Below are 19,758 nucleotides of genomic sequence, written 5' to 3'. Positions count from 1 at the left end.
GGTAGATATCATTTCGCTTTACTTTATGAACAATAAATGTGCGAATAGAACAGCTCAGCTATTTAATGAACAACATCAAGATCGACATGTCAGGAGGAAGTATGTTCTAGAATTAGTAAAAAAAAATTCAAAAGACAAGGAACGTAGCCAATAAAAAACGAGAAATTGAAAAACCTATAGTTAATGAAGCTAGTGAAGTTGCAGTTTTGGGACAAGTTCATCTTGATCCTACATTAAGTGCGAGGCAGCTGGCATATGTGTCTGGGATCAATCAAACTAGGATACAAAACATTTTGATAAAGAATAAATTCCATCCGTACAAAATATATTTACTCCAGGAACTCATGAGGGTGATCATGGCCGCCGTTTGAAATTTTGCGAAATAATTAGTGAGCGAGCAGGGAACGATCCACAGTTCTTTTTTAACATCTATTTTTCTGATGAATGCAGTTTTTTCTTGAACGGGACGGTAAATCGTCACAATTGCCGCTATTGACACTGCCTTGACTGATATTATTGAAAATGTTCCAGAGTATGATAAAGATTATTTGATTTTTCAACAGGACGGTGCTCCTCAGCATTATGCGTTTAATTGTCCGTCAGTATGTGAACCAACGTTTTCTACGGAATTGGATTGGGAGAAGAGGCAGCATTGAATGGCCTCCACCATCACCGGATTTATCGCCTCTTGATTTCTTTTTGTGGGGATACCTAAAAAGTAAAGTCTATAAAACACAGCCAGCGTCGCTGGAAGATTTGCGTCAAAGAATCGTCGACGAATGCCGTTGAGTCACTCCGGAAATGCTTTGGAATGTGCGCGAACGTTTCGAACAAAATCTTTATTCTTAAATGGAAGCGGGCGGTCATCAATTTGAACATTTAATCAACTAAGTAGTAAGTAAGCAACTAAACATAATTTAAAATTTAAAATGTATATTTTTTTCAAAGTATTGGGCGGAATTATAAAATTTAAAGTATGTTGTAAAGAGAAGTGTAAGAGCTTTCAAAAGAAATATTACTCAACCTCCAATGCCATTTAAATATTTTGGGGTGATGCTTACGCTTGCTTGGGGGTGAAAGTGGCGGAGTCAAAAATGCCAGCAAAGAATGTCCCCCTTTAACCTAAAATCGACAGGTCTGAGCGTTTTTCTACAATCTTGACGCAGTTCCTGAAAATGGCTCTATTTCGTTTTCATTTGGCCACCCTGTATATGTTTACAAATATCGCTTTAATTTACTTTTCTGTTTTCTGTGTAAATGACAGAAACCACCTACTTTCTTTTGCCCTTTAATTCAAATTCCTTGATTGTGTTTGTAAACTTTGATGTAAAAAATCGAAATCGGTTACACAGGGATGTCATACCGAAAGAAAGAAAACATTGATATTATTTTATATTGTTCCTCACCTGTACAAAAGATAACATCCAGTTTATTTATTGTGTTTCTTAATGTTATTTCAGAATACGATTTCGTTCTAGAGATTTAATAAGAGATAAAAGAAAAACTATGTGAACAAATGTAGCAGCGAAATAATATTTAGTTTTATAATCCACAATGAAGTATATACAGGGCCTATTCAATGTTTCAGAGGAACCAAAGGCAATAAGACTCTGAAATTTTGTTTACAGGGATTATCAGATGATATGCTATGCTATCCACGTAGCACTTCCGGTTATACCGGAAGTAGCTGTCAACTTCGTTATTTTAAATGAAACACCCTGTATATTATTGCATTATCGACAAGATAAATTAAAAATAATTCAAATATATTAAAGCTTCCTTGTCCCTAAATCTAACCGTTTTCGAGATAATCGACAATTATTTATAAAATTATGACAGATGCAAGCGTTTCGAAAATTCCTTTCTTCGTTCACTTGTTTTTCGGAATATACAAAGAACATATGATGCACTACCTTCCACTATCAAAATTACCTGAAGAAAATTATACGTGTCCCATTTTTTATGTTACATTTTGAAAACTTAAAACCGACAAAACTTTTTAAATTCAATCTTTTGCATCATCTTATAGAAAATATAATTATTCTCTTTCCACCGACATTGTAGGTGTAGCTTGTAGCTTCAATTTTTTCAGAAATATGTGGTTTACTTAATTCTCAAGAATGTTACGTTAAAATATCATTAAATGTGCCTTGAAAGGCATATATTGGTATTGTCATTCAGTATTCAGTAAATCAAGTATTTGCTCGACAAGAAAAATGCAGAATAATTATTGTAATGAAGATATTTTGAATTTATTTTATATCCATGGGACATTGAAGAGAACATGTCTGATAAACCCCGTAAACAAAATTTCGGAGTCATATTGTCTTTTCCTCTGAAACGTTTAATAGGCCACTTACCGTGAAGAACCCGTATGTATAATAGGTTAAAATCAATGTATTTTAATATTATGAGAAAATATAGGAAAATGAATACCAATTATACCTATAAAAGAATTTTCACATATGATTTCGTGTTCCTTTTTTTTTCAAAAAACTGTAAAATATAATATTGTAGAGTTTAATTTTTGTCTTGAAGAAAGCGAAGAAGAATTTATTTGCTCTAACTCTAACACACGGGAATCAAAAAAGGAACAAAACGATTCAATTTGAAATCGGTATTGAAACGAAAAAACTTAGAATTCTAGGATTTTAAAAACTTATATACTACAACACAAAATTTAAATTCATTTCATATTGATTTTAAATTCAAAAAATATTTTTACTTTATGAATATCGAGAATAAAGAATAAATGTATATTTTAAAAAGGACAGTAAATGACTTCAATTCAAATACACAAACTATAATTACACCAACCAGTAATAAATTGGATAGACAGTATATTTAATTTTGCAACATATAAGCAGTATGTAAGCAGTCTATTTAAAATTAATCTCTTAAACGGTATATACGAGGAACTATTAGTATCGTTTTCTTAAACATATTATTAGGGAATTTGAATTCTTGAATTATTCATTGAAATAAAGATATAATTGCCACTTAATAAATTAATGAACATGTAGATGTACAAATACACATAAGGTTCGATCATATTATTTCTTGACTTCAATTGTGTCAAGCGAAATGTTTGAAGGTAAGATAAACTTGGAGTTAAATTTGAGTTAAAAAAATATTTTTAGGAATTCCTAAGAGGATTTTGAATACAAGCGATTGTGCAAAAATATGTTTATGGTTTCCAAAGCTGCTTCTAAATTTAGTATGGCTATGGCCAGATCAAATGAATGATATACTTCAAGGTTTCGCTTTCTGGTCAGTTATGGGAATTTGCACGTTTACTGAATATGGTTTATACAGTTTCATCTCCAATAACTTCAAAAATTTCAATGAAAGCTTTACTGCTATTACTTCTTTCTCTACACTGATGCAGGTATACCGAAACTTTTGGATTTTTATGAGAACATATCAGATTTAGACCGACAAAGAAAAACGATTTATTTTGGTTTTCAGATCAGACATATTTCTTATATATTTTGATGTGCTGAAACCAAATTTTCACCGTTTAGATTTTTTTTCTAAATCGCAGGGACACGTCTTCGATATTGAACCGAGGTTTGTGACTGACCAAAGAAGTGGTAAAAATTTGGTAGGACCCTTACGAAGGGTTCAAACTCTTCCAAGGGTTTGCCGCATGCGTTAGAACTAGTTAGGTCAGATTTTTCAATAAAATTAAGTAATTGCCCTTGGAAGGGCAGAGTGCTCTTTTTTGACATCAGGTTTATGTTGACGGACCAAAAATACATCAGAAAGTCACTCTTATTTTTCCAATATAATTGTATTTTTGCCTTTTCGCCATTTTTCGTCATTTTTTGCCCTAAAAGGGGCCGTCCGCCAAATTTGAACATCTGATTCATATTCAGCACCCACAAACACCTACATAGAAAAATAATCATCTAGGTTAAAATCGAGATAGAGTAGGTATTCTTCATATTTACCAAAAGTAGTATTGAGTTAACTCCATATTCAGTAAAAATTTGTCCCTTCGATTACAAAAAACCTAAACAATGAACATTTTTTCTTCAAATTTGGTACATCAAAATCTATAAGAAGTGATAAGTCTAATCTAAAAACAAAAAAAAAATATTTTTTTTTGTCGGGCTGTGTAATTTGTCATTTATTTTAGGTTATAGTGAAAGAATCTATATTTTATTACTACCTAAAAACAGCCAAACGAATTTTAGATGTTATTCTTTACAAATTTTGGCCATCTAATTTGGTAGGCAGAGAAGTCGAAAGTTCTTTAAATAGATATTACCATATTCTTTTGATTGGTATGATCTCCATATATTTTCACGGTTCTATTTTCTCTATCATATATATTCTTATTCCACTGTTTAAAGAAACGAGGGAGACACCTTACAAAACAGTTTATCCGTTTGAATACAGTAGCAGTCCCAAGTTCGAAATAATGTACTTAGTGCAGAGCTTTACCAATTTTTACGTTGTTCTGGGTGTCGTAATTGGAGTGGATACTTTGTTCATGGCTGCGTGCTATAACATTATCGCCCAGTTCCGTTTGTTGAAAGGAGTGGTTTTGAAATTGGGTACCGATGAAGTTAAAGAAATAAATTCTAAACTGATTATACTAAGTTCTGAGTCTGACAACATAGGAAGAAATGTCACAGAGGAGAAGGAGTTCCTTATTCGATGTATTAAACACCATCAGTTGTTATTAAGGTATCACTTGATAAAAAATCACATTTTTGTTAATTAATAGATCTTTACTGTACTTGTTTCAGTAGTTGTAAAATTAATTTTAGAAAGCGTCATTACAATCTCACCTTAGTAAATTTATTTTCAGAAGATATATTATCAGAACTTCAATTATATTTCTAAAATCGCAAACTATTTTTCAGAAACCGTTGTTTTTATTTATAAAAAAATCATATGTATAGAGCTGCTGTAATTGATATGTAGAAGGAGTACAATGAATATTATGATTATAATAATATAATATTATTGTTATGATTCAGAATCTTTATAGAAAGTAGCTACCTATTTAAATCAGGAATCAATTATAGACCGGGAGGTATTAGACTGAAGTTCGACGACGTCTTTCTCGTTTATGCCTCTGAGAGAACTGAAGGGTAACCGAGAGACAAGTACAATAAACTAAATTTAAAAGATGGCCTGCGGGACACCTTTGTGAAAATTCGATTTTTCTTTTCAAAAAAATAATGTGTACACGAACGTATTTCTCACTTATGCCATGTTCATAAGTTGAAGAAAAGTATCGATTTTATCACAAAATTTTTTTGGCATAAGTGTCGCAAGGGACCTAAAAATGTAAAAATTTGTAAGAAAATGTGAAAAACATCTTTATTTGTCTACCAATTTCTCATTAATACCAATTAGAAATATGACATTGTTGTATTCAAAAAGCTCATAAAAAACATTGGCATAAGTCCTACTAAGGACTAAAGAAAATAGAGTTTTGGAAAAGCTGCGGAAAATTTTTATTTTCGTTCTATAACTTTCTCATTTATGCCGTTGAAAATGTATGATACTTACTATAAATAATGTACTGTGCCAAGTAGGCATAACTCCTCTATGGGTCCAATATGAAGGCATAAGTCCCAAAGTTGTCGTATGAGAAATTGGTAGACAAATAAAGATGTTTTTCACATTTTCTTACAAAGTTTTCCATTTTTAGGTCCCTTGCGACACTTATGCCAAAAAAATTTTGTGATAAAATCGATACTTCTCTTCAACTTACGAACATGGCATAAGTGAGAAATACGTCGCTGTACACATTATTTTTTTGAAAAGGAAAATTGAATTTTCACAAAGGTGTCCCGCAGCCCATCTTTTAAATTAAGTTTATTGTACTTGTCTTTCGGTTACATCTCAGTACTCTCAGAGGCATAAACGAGAAAGACGTCGTCGAACTTCAGTCTTATATCTCCCGGTCTATTAGGTACAATTTATTTTAGAACTACAGAGGATATTGAAACAGTGTATAGCGTTATTGGCCTCTTTCAACTAGGTTTCAGCATTATTGCGATCTGCATGTCTAGTTTTGTAGTTACAACGGTGAGTTTATCAGCTCTTAGGTTCTGTAAAATAGTATAGCATGCTTCAATAAGTTCTTTTTATATAATATAATGTTTTTTTTAATTATATATTCCCTATACATATAATTTCTTTATGCACTTATATTTCTTATACATTTTGGTATGCAAAACAATTATAATAGTTTAAATTTTACTTTGATGATACATTTTTATGTAAAAGATTAGAATTTTAGGAACAACTAACTGAAATATAACTATTTACTTTTCATATCAAGTCGAGTAGCTTGAGAATCAAGTCATGCGATGAATCCATAAGCATATCTGCAATGAGAAGGGGAATAAATAAATAAAAAAGGGCCCCAATACAGAGCCCCGTGGAAATGAACAATTTGTCTACAAATGGCAATAGTGATCGTAGACAAATTGTTTATTTTCTTTTTATTCAGATTATGAATATGTGCATTATAGAGCTCCCTGTTTTCCGTGTTTCCCCTGCTGTTCATATTAAATATGATCTGTTCTTTTGTAGTACGTTATTTAATTATTGTAAGATAAAAATTCTTGGAAAATACAAAAAGACTTCACAATTCACAAATTTAGTGCTTTGAATATATTTTGGTGTTGCGTCTTTTGTATATACAGGATATTTTGGCAGAAGGTACCATAAATGCAGCAGTTGATAGCACATTAAAAAATAAGACGGTTTTTCCTTTGAATAAAATCAATCAAGAGTCTATCACCTTCTATTCTTGAGATAATACTATTTCTTAAATTGAAATTTGAGTCATACTTTTTCCAAACGAACAATGTAATGCTTTAGAGCTTAAATCCTAAATGTGTCAGCGTTATAGTTATTGCCTACACGTCAGATGTCACTAGTTACGGCCTTACTCCAGTGACATTTTAACAGTTTTTTTAGGATTTTTAAGTATTTTACTTGTACGTCATATATTATAGCGCAAAACTATATTATATGTGTTTCTTACAACCATCTCAGGTCTTTCACCTCTTTTGCATAAATATCTCAATAATACAGATCAGCCTATTGTTTTGGTACGCCTGGTACGGTCTAGGGCCACATCTTTCTGACTTCCTAGTCTTACTAGAGTTTCCAAACAGCTTCATACCAGCTTGGATTTGATCTGGTATGATTACCTCTAGCTATTAATTCATTGGTTTTAACGTTCCTCCCAATCAATTCTGTTGTTCTCATGGTCCTTGTCACATTCAGGTAAGCTAGCCTTTGAATATCACTTATTGTTAGTAACTTTTGCTCCTCTACTTTTACCATTTTAGACTAACATGTGTTACCAATTCTCTTACAACCACATATACACACAACCGTAAGGTAATTTTAGCAATAAAGCTCAATGTTTTCTCAAAAAAGCTTTCTATTATTTTCAATATGAAAATTTGAAGTTTACATTTACAATTCATTGTGCCTCGAGTTCAAAAAGCCTTAGATGCCCCTTTTCAGTAATAGGAAGTAAGGTGGTTTTGTCAAGATAAATTGAAAGTTGGTCCTTTCTTCACCAGTCACAATATCTAGATTTGCTTATTTCTACTAACTTTACAATACAGCAAATAAAGTCATTTTAATTATTGAAGAATTATTTTCAAGCTAATTATATCCAAAAGCACATTTATATTGCTACGATAAATATTGGAAAATAACAAAATAAAAAAATAAGATTTTTTTAACGACAACTATAGTTCGTACTTTATAAATTAAAAAAATACAACTTTCACCTACTCTTAAATTACATTTAAAGGGCGTTAAGAAAAATTACTATTTTTTATTATTATTAGAATAAGAATCCTTATATACTAAGAATTATTTAAAAGATGCAACGTTTTCTTCTCAACTTTTTAAATTTTAGGAAGAAATAGAATATGTGCAACTGGTAAATATCTCAATTTTCATATCAGGGCATATTGTACAATTATTCTGTTACTGCTCAGTGGCTAATGAAATAGGTTTAGAGGTATCTGCATCCTTAGACCTACTTGCTCATAATTTCAATTTTTTTAAATTTTAGATGGATAATTTGTCACAACATATTTTCTCAAGTTACTGGTACCAAACAGACTTTGTAAACATTAAACAAGACATTTTAGTTATTATGAAGAAATCTCAGGAAGTAAAAAGAATTACGGCGCTAAAGTTGGTTCCGCTAAACTACGACACTTTTATTCAGGTAAAATTTGAATTTTATGGTGAAATTTTCCATTTTAACGTTTTCTTTCTAGGTCCTACGAATTTCATTTTCATTTCATACACTCTTGTCTAACATTACAGTAAAGTAGACAAAATTGGGAAATTATAATAATATAAGCCTTTTATTATACTGTATTAAAAACTTTTATTCTATGCCTATCGTAGAAGGTAGATGAAACGTTTAAGGTATTGTTTTGTTAAAAAATACCCATTTCGCACTTACTGCTACTCATATAATGTACTGCTGCTTTTATTTATACATATCACAGATCAATATAACAGCATATAAATATTACTAAAATCATAAGAATATTTTATTTCCAAAATCCGCGGTATATGTTTCCAAGAAAGTGTCACTGCAGTATTAAGAAATTCCCTGGTAAATTATAAACTATGTAATCCATTCACAATGAATTTGAAAACTGAGAAAATTGTTTTTGTTCAAAGATCAAAAATGTATGATTAATCATCCATATCAATTATTAACTGCAATTATTAGAGATTTATGAAGTCAAGTAATAGATAATGTGTGATTAGTTTGCCGCTCGTGTACAAGGGGCTTCACGACTACATTTAACTCTTTCTTTTTATGACAACTTTTAATACATTTTATATAAATAGATACCAACATTAAATTCAATTTGCAAACGCCTCAAGTCATCAATTCTATTCATCAAATCAGACACGCTGCCGCATAAAATTGATACAAATTTGTGTCCTTATCCGATCCGACAAATCCTTACAAATCCTATAAACCATTATAGATAAAATTCTTGGCTTACAAAAAGGAGAATTCTAAAAAAAATTAGCAATCGGTCTTAGCCGAACCACCTCGATAGCAATGAAGGTATAAGATATATAATTAATTAAATGTATAAATAATTAAATATATAGAATTTTTAAAAGAATTGCAAAACTAAAAATCCATAATTTAATAATAACTAACTTTCTGCTATAAAATTAATTTTCTCTTATGTCCAGGGTCTTAAAGTTGTTTACCCACAATCACCTTATAATCGGACTTTTATCCACACATATGAACCGTCTAAAGTGATACTTTATCCACTGATACTAAAGTATCTTTATTTCACTAGTAGAATAATGAAAAAATAATATAAATAAATTTAAATCAAATTTAATTTATTTACTTATTAACATTAACATGCACATTTATAGTAATAGACATTTCGTTTTTTGCTTTATCGTATTTAGTCCTTTCCTTTAATAACAACCCTTGTAGCATTGTTGACATCACTTTCAGAACATAACGCATAATATCTGCCGAAGTTTCTCAGAAACCGTTAAAGATAACGATTTGAAACAAGAGTACTTTTTTAACGTAAGACAGTTCGGGAAAACGGAATTTGCTNAATTGCAAAACTAAAAATCCATAATTTAATAATAACTAACTTTCTCCTATAAAATTAATTTTTTCTTATGTCCAGGGTCTTAAAGTTGTTTACCTACAATCACCTTATAATCGGACTTTTATCCACACATATGAACCGTCTAAAGTGATACTTTATCCACTGATACTAAAGTATCTTTATTTCACTAGCAGAATAATTAAAAAATAATATAATAAATTTAAATCAAATTTAATTTATTTACTTATTAACATTAACATGTACATTTATAGTAATAGACATTTCGTTTTTTGCTTTATCATATTTAGTCCTTTCCGTTAATAACAACTCTTGTAACATTGTTGCTATCATTTTCAGAACATAACGCATAATATCTGCCGAAGTTTATGAAGAATTTGCACAAGTTACGGTTGTCTCTTCTTGTAAGGAACAGCTATATTTTCCTTGGATTTTCCTTGCAATTAAATATCAAGTTTGTTAGATATAGACTCCTCAACATAACTTTCTGCTACAGAGGAGCTCTTCCATCCACCATGCTTTTGGTGGTTGTAAGATCAGCACTTCTATTGGTCAATAAAGTTGTTGAAGTGCACCACAAACAATGGCCAGTATATGCTTCTGGATTTGCGATATTTAGGGTACCTTCGCCACTTTTGATTGATGTATCTTGAAAATTATTTGTCTTTGTTAGGTAAATTGGGAGCAGAGAAAAATATTTTCTGCATATTTCAACAGCATTCACTCAAAATCCTTCTCCTATAATTGTATATTTTCTTGAAATGCCCGTCTTTGTGTCAGGTATTGAACCAAGTAGGTAACTGCCAACGTCCTGTACGTCACTTATTTTCAAATTTGTCAATTCGCAGCGTCGATAGGCACTAGAAATCCCCATTATTAATGTAACCTAAAATAATTCACGTTCACTATATACCTAACAACATGTAAAAGGTAAAGAAATATTACCTTAATCATTAAATATTCTTTATCGTAAGCCCCAATAAAAAATTCTTCAATATGTGCTCTTTCTAACACTGCAGCTTTTTTTTATTTGAATCCTCTGGATTCACAATTCAAATAAGCAGTAAGTTTGTTATATTTTCCAATATCTATATTTTTGTAGACCTCTATATTGCCCTACTTCGGAAGAAGACCGTATGTGCACATAATGACACTTTAGAGAAAATTGTATCGAGATATTAGGCATACTTCATTTGGATGTAATTCATTTACTAATTAAGGTAATAACTTGATTTTTTCGGTAACAGCAAATGAAAAAGAAATATTTTTTAATGTATTTTAAGAATGTTAGAAAACAATGCAATTTGAATAAAATCAGCGCCATATATGTTGTTCTGTCTTCATAAATTTAAGATTTTGCTAGGTAAAAATGCCGTATGTGCAGTATGTGCTACATTTTTAACAGAAATTAATAGAGCATGTACGTATCGTATCGTATACATGATATTTGGATGTTTTTACAGGATATTTTTAATATATTGTGTTGCAAATAATGTTTAATTGTTGTTTAATTTAAAACAACGCATGTGAACACATACAAATTTAATTTGTAAAAAAAATATCGTATTTCAATGATTCTGCTAGAAAAGAAAGCCGTATGTGGTCACATGCGGCGTTTATACTATGTACCCCTTAATGAAACACATGCACATAAGTCTGCATTAGAGACATACGGTGTTTTTTTCTAGTATAGCGACGAAGAAAATAAAGAGTGACACAATATTATAAATTTAAAATGTACAAACGTTTAAATTTAAAGAAACAAAAACGATATATTTGATATTTATAGATCGGTATAACGCGATGTAGGTCACAAAACTGCACATACGGTCTTTTTCCGAAGTAGGGCATTATAGTAGCCTTCAACATCGAATATTTCGACCAATGTTCCCAATGTTAATGTTCCCTGGATTTTGTTGGCTATAAATGGAAAATTATTGCTTCTTGAGCTTTTTCAAAAACAGCCACAGGAACATAATTACTTTCTTCCATTTTTACCAAATTCAGATAGAACTGTTTATTAAATAATTGATATACATAGTAACCAGTAGGTATAACAAAACCTACATCGTTCCATTGAGTACTAGTAAGAAATATCAAGTCGTGGGATTTTTATTAAATTAATTAAAACTACGTTCTCGCGTTTAATCATTCTTGCGTGGATAAAATGCTACTTAAAATACTTATAAAATAGTGTTATGATTATATGTGTGTACGATTTTATATGTTAGCGCCAAAATAAAATTTGATTGTTGTGATATTAATTTGGTTGGATTGGTGTATTGTGTATTGTATATCTTCGCCCTATCTAGCTCTAGACTCTATCTCCGTAGTCGGTTCTATGCTTTAGCAAGAAACCACACCAATCACAGCTATAAAAACAAAAGGTTTAGTAATAAATGAATTTATTATTTTTTTTGTTCTATATATGTCAAAATTTGTCACTCTAAACTCTTAAACACACTAGTCAATATATTTTGAAGTATTTCACAATGTTTATAAAGCCTTATACAAGAGGTTATATTGATAATATCGTTAAATTAAATTTCATGTAATACTGGTTGCATACCTTAAGACACTGTCGCTTTATCTTATAACTTCTTATTTAACACTTATTAATTTTCTCTAATATTAATATTTAATTCTACAAAGATTGGCCAGTTTTAAGTATATATATGAAATGATTAAATAAATTTGCTTAATATTGAATTAGTGATTTACTAAACGTTTTTATATTAATTTTTTTTTTTACTTTTGCAATTCTGTATTATATTTCGTATACGACTTTTGTTTTTATTATAAAAGGTACCTTTTTATACGTATAATCGATAAAGATGTGTCGACTGATTTCTCTCCTTTACTTTGTTTTATTGATTCTTTCCTCTGCCACTGATATGCGGTTTCCTTACTGCTCTCCTGGATCCTGCTACTGATCTTCCGTTTTCCTGATTTTCCTACTGGCCTCTGGAACCTGCTACTGTTGTTCAGCGTTCTTTATGTCTTCCTGGACCTTGTTTGTGGATGATCCGCTTGTCTCGAATTTCTTAGATACCTTATTTTTCCAACTGGTATTTTTAAATTCTTGCTTTCTCCTATTTGAGTCTTTTTCCCTTTTCTCGCTTCTTAACTGCTTATATTTCTCTAGGTTTTCTTTTCTTACTTTTAATAACTGTCGTTTTCAAAATTCTTTCTGTAACTAATCAATAAATCCTTTTCTTTTCTTACTATCTTGATTTTTCTTTTTTTTTTTTAAAGGCCTTTCCACATATCTTTGAACGTGTCCTTTTCCTCTTATAATTCACTTCACTTCACTTTCTCTTATTCACTTATACACCCTATTCTACTTTCTTTACATTCAATTTTGCCTTATACTTCAAAATATTTTTTTATTTTCTCATATTATTTGACCTTTCTAATGACTACAGAATCCTTGTGTATCCTACTTTAAATTTGACATTTTTCTGACATATATTTTTAATTAATCTACAAATTGTCTTTCAATTTTAATATCATTTATTACCTCTTATTCTAACTTATTTTTTTAACTATTTACTAACATAATAATCAACTCAATCATAAATTTTATAATAATCATTCCAACCATTGACTTTGCCACTTTGTCTTTTACATAACGATTTAATTTAAATTTTACTTTTCTACCGTTAATCTGGTTTCATCTCAATAGATAACTATAATTATTCATGAAACGTCAATCCGCTATAGATCCGCAATTATAATCAATATTATTCCTTAAAGCAAATCAAGTAAACTCTCACTCGGTGGTGGCGCGAGACCTAAACTTAATGTGGGCAAGGTACATTTCGCGAGGCCCTCTGATGGCGCAAGAAGAGGGGTTTTTAAAATAAAAAACACCTGAAATTGACAATTTTTTATTCATAAAGAAACAAAGAAACTTTTTACTTATACTTCTTTGGCACATTAAACAAAAATTAAAAAAAAGAAAAAATTATAGAAACAGAAATTTTCTACTTTTAGTTTTACTGAACTCCTTAATGATTGGTTTGTAATTTATCTTAGTTGCTATATCTGCTTCAATAGATAAAAGTGCCAAAGCTGAAAGTCTTTCCTGACCCATTGTATTTCTTAAATAATTTTTTATTAGTTTTAATTTTGAAAAGCTCCTTTCAGCGGAAGCAGTACTTACAGGTATTGTTAACAAAATTCGAATGACATTGTAAATGTTTGGGTACATTTCTTGCGTCGTTCTCTATGATATATTGGAGCAAAGGTTTCACGTCTGTAATGGAGTTGGGTAAATTTGGGATCATATTTTGTAATTCTTTATATAATTCGTAAGGATGGAAGTCACTGCTCTCATCACCTACTTGCAGGACTGTGTGTAAATCTTGACAGTTTTTCAGTATTTGCTCATTTGGGATATTTTTAACCTGTTTAAGTCATAGAGAAAACCAAAATTTTCAAAATGTTGATTTAATGACAAAAATCTCGAATCCATATTGCTTATCACAGAATTAATCATGGTATTAAAAAAATTTGTTTCATACCGGCTTTTGACAGACTGTATAGATTCATAATTCATAATCAAACATTCTTTTCTTTTTGGCTACCCTTTCTTTTGGCAAATCATAACTGCTTTTCTCAATAAACTGACGAGCGTCAGACAAGCATTTTTTTAATCCAGTTTGTCGATATTCTTTGATCCAGTCACAAAATGTACGCAAATCTTCAAGAGTAATGCTTAAATGGACTTGTACAGATTGCCATAATTTGCTTATAGTATTGACACACGTTAATAACGGATGGAATTGAGAATTTTCTAATTTATTAATTATAAAAAACCTTGTGGCGTGCACTTTTGGATTTTTCATACCTTGCTTTAATTTATTTCGGCTTTGAAGCGCGAGGCCCTTTACACCGCGAGGCCGTGGGCTGTGGCCCACATCGCCCATGCCTTACGCCACATCTGCTCTCACTAGAGGAATTTATAAATCCTATGTAAGTAAAAATTATGTGTGTAAGTACAGAATACCTAAATAAGAAGAACAGCCTCCATATCATAGGATCAGTTCAGCCAAAGTGCTAAAAGAAAAATGAAATGTCGTAGTAAAGTGGCCAAGTATCAATCATTGGAAATTATTTTTTCTTAATTTATGTTAGGATAGCATACGCATACGTTGTCATGTCATAAAGTTATATAATATTCGACGTAAGGCAATAGAGTTGGCTTATGTAGATATACTATACTGTACTGGTACATAACAAAAGGCAATTTCAGCTTATAAAAGAAAATTAAAGTCAGAAGTTACAGGTGCAGCAAAAACATCTTGCGATAGCTCAGAGTTTATTATAACGGAAAAGCAAAGCTGTAGAAACCAGTTCATAAAAACGTAACATACAAAATTTAATATACGAAACAAAACTCGTGTTAAAATATAACATGCAAATACAAAGCAAATATATTTTGTATTACGCGTTAATAGAGATATTTAGTGATATGCGGTTGGCAGCATTGCATTGCACATAATCTCCTCTGTAACCATATGTTATTGGATTGTTGATATCTCATTTAGTTTTCATAATACAATTATTTAAATGCAACGTGTTTAAGTGTTAGTAACGATTTTTTAAATGTGCAATTTTTGGGACGATCAAATGACGATTCATTCATTCAAAGAATCATAATGGGAGACAAAAGCTGGGTTTACGGCTGCGACATTGAGACAATCAGACTCAATCAATCGTCACAATGGATTGGCGAAGGATCTCCACGTCCCAAAAAAGCACACCAGTCTCGATCGAATGTCACTGGTCACTGTTTTTTTTTTTTTTTTACTTTAATGGAGTTGTGCATTTTGTGACCAGAGTTGTGATAAGACAGCTCCGGTTCTTGCACCATGATGATGCATGATGCCAAAAATTACATTACTGTCCTCTCTCACCCTCCTTACTCACCAGAACTTGATCCTTGCGATTTTTTCTTATATTCGAAATTAAAATCAGTGCTGAAAGGATGCCATTTTGAGACTATTGATAGCATCCAGGCAAATTTGTCACAGACTCTGAAGGTCATTTCAAATGAAGCTGGACTGCTTCTTCACGAAATGGAAACACCTCTGGGGAAAAGAGTGTGAAAAGTGAAGAGGAATACTTTGAAGGAGACAAGGACCAATAAATTATAAAATGAATATTGAAGTTTAAAAAAATAAAGTTCTGTTATTTCCTGAACTCAATAAAACTACCAAACAACAAAATTTTACTATGTAAAATTCGTGACTAAACTAAATATACTAATTAAAATTACTTATTGTTTGCTTATTATATAATTTACTAATTACTTAAAGAAAATTCGGGATTAATGTTAATATAAGTATCATTAATATGTAAAAATCCTTTTAAATGTGTATCAAAATTGCTCGTTATCCGTATAGGAATTACTTTTTACAGTGTAGGAAAGGATAAAGAGAAGGAACGAAAGAAAAAACTTTTTTTATAAACATAATAAATACTGTAAACCTAAAGTACGTTTTATTATAATCATCAAACGTTATTATAATAGTTAATTGCTGAAACGAGCTAGCTATAAAATAACAAGTCAATTAGCCAGCCTTTATCCCACGGTAATAGGTACACCTACATCTGAGCAAAGATATTTTACAGGCTTCCATTGTTAAATATCCCAGAATGAGTAGGTTTTCGACTTCTGATTTGAAAAGCTCTATTGTTAGACGCCCTCCGAGATGTTATTGTAATGGAAAAAGCACGATGAATGAGTTGGTCATTCTACGGCATATGCTCTTTCACTTCATTTTTCTTGTAAATTTCCTCCCCAATAATCTTACAACTGAATCACAACAACGCAGAGACGTCTCTGAGAATTTATTGCATGATTACTTTTTAATATGTAATTATTACATTAGACTTCACAGGAAAGTGATTTTCTCTACATTGTACTAAGAAAAATATAGTACTTCTTTAGGAAATAAATTTATTTTGTTCTCATAAAAGTCATTACTTGCGATTCGCCAGCCTAGAGAAGCTGGATATAGTAGTATAAGTCGTTAATATTTTGCTACTTTCATCTGCTGATCAACGCGCCCTCTGAAATAGTGCTAAAAGTAAATATATAAAGAACACCTTATCATTATTACTGTACAGGAAGAAGTAATCATTAAAATAAACGAAAAAGGGTAACATTTTTTTCGTAAAATGATTCCTTGGTGCTCTATATCCTCTGCTGATGGTAGTGGGTTGAACGCAATTTTAATTAATTATCGGAAATAGTAGAAGTTGAGTCATAACAGGTTCGGTCATCAGATCTCCAAGAGAACAAGGCTGCAGACTTTCTAGTTAGTGAAAGTATTCGAATTTCCGAATCTCGTTGTTCGAAATTTGATAATAGTTTGATAATTTGATGACCGTGAAGTATATATTTGAAAATTTTCTTAACCTTTTAGAGCAGTTAGTAATACTTAAATGTAATAACTTACTTAGGTACGCAAATGATGTGGTTTGTTCCAAAGATGGTACTCATGCTACCCCATGTATTTTAATCCACAGGAACTGAGTGTACCTACATGGGAAAGGCTCTATCATTCTCGACTTTCTTTCAGATTACCAATAACCAAACATAAAAAGCAAGACAAAACTCTTCATACATTGTACATTTTAGGTGTCCAAAGACTTGCAACCTCTTCAGAAAACCACCCAGGTAATTTCTAATAATTACTGTTAAAACATTAAACAGAGAAAAGAAATGCTCTACATAAATCGTTCGGGGATAAAAGACAACAATTCAAAAATAATAACTTAAAACCACAGTATTGACTTAATGGTTTTAAAATCGAGTAATTTTTTTGACTACTTCACAAATGTCTTCAGAGATTTCAGTTATACTATGATTGAAAATACACTTCTCTTGCAAGACCACATCCAAAAAGGAATCCACTAATGTAAATGTTTGTCCGAAGCTGAAGGGTTGCAAGAGTTGATTGGGTCTCTGACTTAAAATATGCAAAAAGCTCTACAAATATGGTTTGCTCACTAATATAGTTAGAAAACTATATTTGTTCCATTACTCTCCTGTTTCTCTTAAATTGCCAAAAAGCAATTTAAAAATCAAACCACAGTTCTGTATAGGTTTTTCATTGGGCACAATCACAGAAATGAGTGAGCAAACCATATTTGTAGAGCTCATACATCACTTGTATGTCACAATGTCATAATTAGTTTTAGTAAGGCTTCTGATTGTGATAAGATTCCTGAAGATGAATAGTTACATCCCAAATTATCCATAAAATAGAGTCCAAGCGTGTAGACAACCAAAACAGTAAATAATATAATTTCAAATATCTCTGGTAGGGAAAATGAAAAGCAAGAGTTTATGGTTAGTGCACTATTTTTAATCCATATAAAGAATACGTAACCACAGATATGGACCAATAACTATGATGCAGCGAAATAAACAAATGACTAAAAATTAATAATAGCAAATGAAAAATATGAATATACCACTGTCGCCAATAAACTAATAATGGAATCAACGTTAAGAAAATTAAGCGAAATTAATTGTGATTAGCAAAAGACCGTTTACGTTTTATCTACCTGTGTGGGTCTGAATACAGGCAGCCAAGAAGACGGATTTCTTGAAACTAAAATGTATTTAACAATCCTGCAGGACATTTATTGGTTGAGTTGTAATTCCTTTACCAACTTTCGTCGTAGACAGACTAACACGCAAAATTGCCATATCCCTGCGAACATTCCTTTTTGGGTCACGCACCGAAACTAACGCAAAGATAATAACTCCGGGTGTGAATCGATGAAAAACATTGCCCATTTTGTGCCTCTAGACCTTTCAATTCCCAAAATCTGTAGTTGAATTACTTTTATCCTCCAAGGATATCGTCTTGTGCAACTTTCTAAATCACTTGAAAAAAATGTTGAAGTAAAATCATGTCAGTGAAGACGTTCATAAACGAATGAAAAGCTATAACTGGTGTCGTAATGCTATTGAATTTACGAGAAAAAATATCTAACAATGTAAGATGTATTGGATAATATTTATAATAAGAAATATAAATAAATTTATAATAAAATAATCTATGTATTTCAAATTTGATTCAAGAAAAACATAATATAAGGTGATTTAAAAAACGAAAGAAATATTGTTGCTAAAAAGAAGTTCTCAATATAAAATGCTGACCGTTCTGCATGAAATAGAAGTAAAGTATCATATCACCATTTTTCCTGTGAAAAAAATGAAAGTTCTCATAATAATTCATGTAGAAACATTTTCTTATATTGCCTATGTATAAATATGAATTTTATCAAACTCCGTGTTGAACCTCCGTTCACCCTTATTCCTAACTTCACCAAATATCTTCATAGAGTACTGCAACGTATACCAAAATGTTGATTCAAACCAGTTGCTGAAACTTTATCATCTGTTTTCATAGAAAGCTTTCTGGAATAATGAATTACATCAGCTTCACCATAGATATGGAAGAAATTGGTACCGTGCCTTCTCTTTTGAAGAAAATAAATGTCACCTAGGGAGCAGTGTTAATAGAAACCCAACACTCCCGCATAGGTACCTAAAGTCTCATCAAAATTCAGTTCAAAAACAAAATGTTTTCAATACATTAGTGCGCCGGCTACAAGCCAGAACATATAGACTAGGAACTGTTGTAGTCAGCAGTCGCAGGGACCATATAAGGGTGTTTCAGGATTAAGTCGACAAACTTTAAGAAGATATTCCTCATAAAAAAAAAATAAGAAAAAAAATCATGTATAATTTTTTTTCCAGAGACGCTTCACTTTCGAAATATAGGGCGTTAAAGATTTTTAAAAAATTCGAATTTTTTAATTAACTTCTAAATGAAGAAGGCTATTTAAGCCAAATTTGGCATGACACATTTACTTATAAGATACCATTTTTCCGTAGAAGTAGAAGTTCCGCAAGCAATCAGTGGCGGAGTTATGGGGACTCAGACTCATTAAATTATAAAAAAATTAACACGGCCCTACTGAAAATAAAAATTGATGCTGTTTTTAGATAGAACAGTGTGTTATTGACAAAAAGTGTACAATCATTTTTTTCCTAACTCTTATAGTTTCATGGCAAAATTGATTTTTCGGAAGG

The 19,758-nt window shown here is 31.1% G+C and overlaps 1 protein-coding gene across 1 annotated transcript; it reads left to right on the top strand.

Moving 5' to 3' along the window:
- The first annotated feature begins 4,213 nt into the window (after nt 1-4,213).
- LOC108911775 (odorant receptor 83a-like) lies at nt 4,214-8,368 on the top strand. Its single transcript, XM_023454984.1, has 5 exons — nt 4,214-4,695; nt 5,952-6,051; nt 7,913-8,017; nt 8,072-8,230; nt 8,283-8,368. The coding sequence occupies exons 1-5, from the start codon at nt 4,292-4,294 to the stop codon at nt 8,337-8,339; spliced, it is 825 nt and encodes a 274-aa protein (XP_023310752.1). The 5' UTR covers nt 4,214-4,291; the 3' UTR covers nt 8,340-8,368.
- The last annotated feature ends 11,390 nt before the right edge of the window (nt 8,369-19,758 follow it).

The sequence above is a fragment of the Anoplophora glabripennis genome, unplaced genomic scaffold (assembly GCF_000390285.2).
Source record: "Anoplophora glabripennis isolate ALB-LARVAE unplaced genomic scaffold, Agla_2.0 scaffold382, whole genome shotgun sequence".
Lineage (NCBI taxonomy): Eukaryota > Metazoa > Arthropoda > Insecta > Coleoptera > Cerambycidae > Anoplophora > Anoplophora glabripennis.
The sequence above is the reverse complement of the archived record's forward strand: the minus strand, read 5'-3'. Positions and strand labels throughout refer to the sequence as shown.